The 6,592-nt window shown below is 41.9% G+C and overlaps 1 protein-coding gene across 3 annotated transcripts in view; it reads left to right on the plus strand.

Annotated features, from left to right (window-relative positions):
* The window catches only part of Ccnt1 (cyclin T1), a 28,485-nt gene extending 22,333 nt beyond the window's left edge, over window positions 1–6,152 (plus strand). The window contains exons 7-9 of one of the 3 annotated variants that reach the window (XM_048365412.1): window positions 1,766–1,929; window positions 2,088–2,158; window positions 4,190–6,152. In XM_048365412.1, coding sequence (XP_048221369.1) covers window positions 1,766–1,929; window positions 2,088–2,158; window positions 4,190–5,599 — 1,645 coding nt within the window. In that variant the 3' untranslated portion in view covers window positions 5,600–6,152. The remainder of the gene's footprint in view (window positions 1–1,765; window positions 1,930–2,087; window positions 2,159–4,189) is intronic. The other 2 variants (XR_007213693.1, XM_048365419.1) reach the window with 2 other exon arrangements.
* The last annotated feature ends 440 nt before the right edge of the window (window positions 6,153–6,592 follow it).

The following is a 6,592-nucleotide window of genomic DNA, read 5'->3' on the forward strand; positions in this document are numbered from 1 at the left end:
GGCTAGTGCTCACCACTTGAGCTACAGTCCCACTTCCAGTGTTTTCTGAGTAGTAAGAGTCTCATGGACTTTCCTTACGTGGGCTGGCTTTGAAATTCTGTCCTCAGATCTTAGCCTCCTGTGTAGCTAGGATTACAGATATGAGCTACTGGTGTCTAGCATGAGCTAGTCTTTTTTTTTTTTTTTTTTTTTTTTTTGGCCAGTCCTGGGGCTTGAATGCAGGGCCTGGGCATTGTTCTTGAGCTTTTTTTTGCTCAAGGCTAGTGCTCTACCACTTGAGCCACAGCACCACTTTCAGCCTTTTCTGTTCATGTGATACTGAGGAATCGAACCCAGGGCTTCATGCATGCTAGGCAAACACTTTACTACTAAGCCACATTCCCAGCCCATGGGCTAGTTTTGAACCATGATCCTCACTCAGGTCTCAGCCTCCTGTGTAGCTAGAATTACAGGTGAGTCACCAGTACTGGGACTTTAACTCAGGGCTTTGTTCTTGCAGGCAGGTACTCTTATGATGTGAGTCATACTCTTTTTACTTATTATTTTTCCATTATGGTTTTAATTTTTGCCCGAGCTAGCTTTAGACCATGATCTTCCTATTTTATACTTCCTGCATAGCTGAAATAATAGGTAGGTACTACTATGCCTAGTTGTGGGTTGTTTTATTTTTTTGGTGACAGTCTTGGGCCTTGAACTCAGGGACTGGACACGTCCCAGAGCTTTTTTGCTCAAGGGTGGTACACTACCATTTGACCCATACTTGCACATCTGGCTTTTGGGGATTAGCGATAAGAGTCTCATAGACTTTCCTGCCTCATCTATCTTTGAACTGTTATTCTTAGATCTTAGTCTCCAGAGTAGCTGGGATAACAGGTGTGAGCCACTGGGACCAGGCTTGCCTAAACTTTTATTGGTTGAGATGGCCTCTTATCAAGATTTTGCCTAGGCTGGTCATCTATAGACATATAAGTAGTGCTATAACAGACATTAGACAGTGTGACTTGCTTGTTCGTTATTTTAAGTAGAACAGAAGTATAATTGGTAAGTCAGTCTGGGAGCCGGGCACTGGTAGCTCATGCCTGTAGTCCTACCTACTCAGGAGGCTGAGATCTCAGTATTGTGGTTCAAAGCCAGAAAGTTTTGAGACTCTTATCTCCAATTAACCACCAGAAAGCTGGAAGTGGCAATGTGGCTCAAGTGGTAGAGTTCTAGCCTTGAGCTGAAGAGCTCAGGGATAGTGAGTGCCCAGGCCCAGAGTTGAAGCCCCATGACTGACCAGGGGGGAAAAAAGTCAATCCCAGTGTTGGTATTTCATGCCTGTAGTCATAGCTCCTTAGGTCTAAGGATAGCAGTTCAAAGCCAGCCTAGGCAGGATAGTCTGTGGAAAGTTAAAATAATTTTTGGGTACTTACTATTTGATTTAGTGATTAAATATGCACACATAATTCCCTTAAGTTCTGAGCTTATTCTCAGAATAATAGGTAATAAACATTGATTTCTAGGTATGGATATTGGTGTAGAAATCAATAGTTAAAAAAACAATAATACCTAACCCTTTCCCCTTTCCTCTTTGAACTTATAAATATGAAATTTAGAATGGTTGTTAACCCATTATATTGAGTGCTGAATCAGACAGCATGGGATAGTTCTCTTCTTGCTCTCCTGTAGTTTTTTTTTTTTTTTTTTTTAAATAATGGAGAGTTTTAGCTTTGGGTTGAGAATTGAGAGCTCATGACACTCTCTGTTTCCTTCCCTCTGGTGTCAGCCTGCATTTGACCACATTTAGCCTGCAGTACACACCTCCTGTGGTGGCCTGTGTCTGCATCCATCTGGCTTGCAAGTGGTCCAACTGGGAGATCCCAGTCTCAACTGACGGGAAGCACTGGTGGGAGTATGTTGACGCCACTGTGACCTTGGAACTTTTAGATGGTAAGTTTTAGAGTAAGGGACCTTGAAAAGCACTTGATCTTGGTCTGTCATGTGTCTGGCCAAAGGCAACTTGATTCAGATGATAATAGTTAGTTGAGGTTATTCTTTTTTTTTATTACCTTTGTCTCTGAGTATTTCTTGACTGTTTTTATTTGTAGAATTGACACATGAATTTCTACAAATTCTGGAGAAAACTCCAAGCCGGCTCAAACGTATTCGGAATTGGAGGGTAAGAATTATTCCTGTCAAACCTGTTCTGTTTTGACTGTACTAGTGAATTTACGAGAATGTGCCTTATGTTTGGAATTTCCCTTTTTGTAGTTACTCAATAATCATGACTTCATAGCTTGGATACTGGCCAAGAAGTGTGTGTCTATAGCTGATTGTAGGTTTTGCTCTCTGTTGTACAGTACCCAATATGAGACTATTTGGTCAGCAACATTGACTATTTTCTTGGTAGTTCTGGGGTTTGAACTCAGGGCCTCGTACTTGTTAGGCAGCAAATACTTTATCACTAAGTCATACCTCTAGTATGGCTGAAAATTTTTATGTATGGAAACTATTAAAGAGACATGACTTTTCTGAGTTCGAGTATTGGATCGAGAAAAATAGATATAATTATGAGGTTAAGGCTAATGGCACCTTGCTGTTTAAGATTATCTTTTTTTTTTTTTTTTTTGGGCTGGTACTGGGGCTTAAACTCAGAACCTTGCTCTTCTTCCTCCCCCCTCCCCCAGCTGGGTCTCTACTGCTTGAGACATGCCTCTACTTCCAGCTTTTTGCTGGATATTTGGAGCTGAGAGTCTTGAGGATTTGTCTACTCAGGCTGGTTCTACATTGCAATAACCTACTTTTGAAATGGTTTTAGAACTTTTATATGAGTTGAAGTCCAAAGTTATAAAATAATGCTATCTTCTCTTCTTCCTCCCAGCATTCAATAGAAAGCTTAAGAATAGTTCCCTTGCTGGGCACCCAGTGGCTCATGCCTAAAATCCTAGCTACTGAGACCTGAGGATAGCAGTTTGAAGCCAGTCCAGACAGGCTCCAGACGTTTTTCTGGGGGTGGGATGGGGTGGGTGTCAGTCAGTCATTCCTTGTGCGCTTGAACTCAGGGCCTGGGCACTGTCCCTGAGCTTCTTTTGCTCAAGGCTAGCACTTTACCTCGAGCCACAGCGCCACTTTCAGCTTTTTCTGTTTATGTGGTCCCGAGGAATGGAACCCAGGACTTCATGCATGCTAAGGCAAGCACTCTACTGCTAAGCCACATTCTCAGCCCTAGGCTCTAGACTCTTAATCTCCAATTAACAAGCAAAAAGCTGGAAATGCAGCTGTGCCTCAAGTGGTAGAGCGCTAGTCTTAACAAAAAGGCTCAAGGAGTTCTCTGGCTCTGTGTTTAAGGCCCAGAGCAGCACCTTAAGCCTCATGCATTGGCTCATACATGTAATTCTAGCTATGCTGGAGGCTGCGATCTGAGGATTGTGGTTCAAAGCTAGCCTGGGCAGGAAAGTCTCAGAGACTCTTATCTTCAATTAATCACCAAAAAGCCAAAAATGGAACTCAAGTGGTAGAGCACCAGCTAAAAGATAGTGCCCAGGCCTAAGTTCAAGCCCCTGCACAGAAGTATTTTCCTTGGGGTCTGAGTGTGTAGCACAGTGGTAAGACCTTGGGCCTAGTGTGCACAAGTCCCTGGGTTCAGTTTTCAACAGTCAAAAACAAAAATCTCAGATTTCTCTTAACTGATGAGCTTAATTTCATTTTCCTAAGTTGAATGAGTTGGAGAAGATAATGTGTCTTCCAAGCCTCACAGTTAGACGCAGACTTGAGAGCACATTTAGCCTTTATTTTCATTTAAAACCTCACCCAATTCTTGGAATTTAACTGTGACTTAACTGTAATCACAAGTATTTATATTAAAGGTTTGTGAATTTTATATAAACCAAGGTTGGAGGTATGGCTCAGTAGAGCACCAACCAATGTGTGAAAGTGTCAGGTTCGAGTCCTGATCTCAGACAAACAAAATAATTTTATATAAACCTAAATTGTTTTGTTTTGTCTTGTAATATTGATACTGATTTTGCTACTTTTCTTGAAGGTCATATTTATTGGCTTTCAGTGTGTATAGGGATGGGTGGGGGAATTCTGTGATCTAGCCAGAACTTCAGTGTTGCAACATCATCTCAGTATTTTTCTATTTGCCTGAAGTGAAGGATATATATATATATATATATATATATTTTTTTTTTTTTCCCTTTCCTTCTAGCCATGCCAAGCTGCCCAGAAAACAAAAGTAGATGGCCGAGGAGCAGATGCAAATACTTCAGAGCAGACAATTCTCAATATGATTTCCCAGAGCTCTTCAGATACAACTATTGCAGGTTTAATGAGCATGTCAACAACTTCTACCACTAATGCAGTGCCTTCTCATCCAGCCTCTGAGGAATCATCAAGCAACCTAACCAGTGTGGAGATGTTGCAGGGAGAGCGTTGGCTCTCCTCTCAACCTCCTTTTAAACTAGAATCTGCTCAGGGTCATCGGACTAGTGAGAATATATCACTTGTAGGAGCTGATCATTCCTTGCAAAAAGATGGTGCAAATGCATTTATTTCCCAGAAGCCGAGTAATAAGAGTGTGCCATCAGCTAAAGTGTCACTGAAAGAATACCGTGCAAAGCATGCAGAAGAGTTGGCGGCCCAAAAGCGGCAACTAGAGAACATGGAAGCCAATGTGAAATCACAGTATGCATATGCTGCCCAGAATCTCCTGTCGCATCATGACAGCCATTCTTCAGTAATTCTGAAAATGCCCATAGAGGGCTCAGAAAACCCCGAGCGTCCTTTTCTGGAGAAGGCTGACAAAACAGCTCTCAAAATGAGACTCCCAGTGGCTGGTGGAGATAAAACTGCCTCTTCAAAACTAGAGGAGATAAAGATGCGCATTAAAGTCCATGGTACAGCTGATAAGCACAATTCCTTAGAGGACAGTGTCTCCAAGAGCCGTGAGCACAAAGAAAAGCACAAGATTCATCCATCTAATCATCATCATCATCATCATCATAATCATCATTCACACAAACACTCTCATTCACAGCTGCCAGTTGGTGCTGGGAACAAACGTCCAGGTGATCAAAAACATGCCAGTCAGGCAAGCACCTTAGCACACAAAACCTATAGCTTATCGAGTTCTTTTTCCTCGTCAAGCTCTACTCGTAAAAGAGGGCCCCCTGAAGAAACTGGAGGGGCAGTATTTGACCATCCAGCCAAGATTGCCAAGAGCACTAAGTCCTCTTCCTTAAATTTCCCTTTCCCTCCACTTCCTTCAATGGCCCAGTTGCCTGGGCATAGCTCAGACACAAGTGGCCTTTCATTTTCGCAGCCCAGCTGTAAAACTCGAGTTCCCCATATGAAACTGGATAAAGGACCTACTGGGGCCAATGGACACAACCCAACCCAAGCAATAGACTATCAAGATACTGTGAATATGCTTCACTCCCTGCTGAGTGCCCAAGGGGTTCAGCCTACTCAGCCCCCTGCATTTGAATTTGTCCATTCATATGGGGAATACCTGAACCCACGTGCTGGTGGAATCTCCAGATCTGGCAATACAGACAAACCCCGGCCACCACCTCTACCATCAGAACCTCCTCCACCACTTCCACCCCTTCCTAAGTGAAAAGAAAATGAAGAAGCGAGGGGAAAAACCTGTTTTAAAAACAAAACAAAACATGCTTTTTTTAAAAAAAAAATTGACTACTGATACTGGATTAAGAAAATTACCTTATGAAATATGTCACCCTTCTTGGACTATGGAATAAATTGATGTTAACACATAGATGGGAGGGTGGTGGAGGGCCTCGGTTATTATACCTGCTGCCTCTTACATTTAACTATTTTATTATAGTTTTTACTGGTATTAAAGAGGTGGGAATGTGTTGAAGCTGTGAAGGATTCAGAACACTTTCTCTATTGGTCTCTCCACCTTTTGATTAGTTTGATTGGAGTAGTAAATCTTCCCTCTTGCTGGAACTGAAACATGGAGGGTTTGTTTTCTCAAACAATTGTGGGATTCTTTTGATGTTTAATATATCAGAAGAGAGGAAGTATTTAAACGTCAAAATCTTTTAAGAGACTTTAAAAAATAATTTAAAGAAAGTAAGTTATCTGTTTAGTTTTTTTATATAATCGGGAAGGGGTGGGGATTTTGCTGTGTGTATGAGATGCATAGCAAGGACTCCTTGGGGGGAGGTAATGGAGGGTGGGAGTGTGTGCAGGGTGGGTGGGAGGGTAGGTTTTGGCCAAGAATTGAGGCTCAGGCCACTTGGCAAGTGTTGAGTCCTTTAAGTGTGTATGTAAGTATGGGTGTGTTTTTAAGTATATGTGCTTAAAATCATGTTTTATCTTTCCCTCTACATCCTTTGACTTCTCAACATTGTTTTATAAGAGAATGTGATTGGCCTTGAGAACATGATGGAAGAAGCTTGTTTTAGACATGGTATTTCCCCTTTATGTTATAATTGAGTACTAGCCTTCTAGTTTCTAGTTTGGCCAAGTGTAGCCAATGACCTGACTCTTAACAGCATTATGAAAGCTTCCTTTTTTTTTTTAACGGCTATTTGCTTTTTAGTGCAGAATGGAGGTATAGAAATAAGGCAGATGGGCTCAAGAA

The sequence above is a fragment of the Perognathus longimembris genome, chromosome 1 (genome assembly GCF_023159225.1).
Source record: "Perognathus longimembris pacificus isolate PPM17 chromosome 1, ASM2315922v1, whole genome shotgun sequence".
NCBI classification, from domain to species: domain Eukaryota; kingdom Metazoa; phylum Chordata; class Mammalia; order Rodentia; family Heteromyidae; genus Perognathus; species Perognathus longimembris.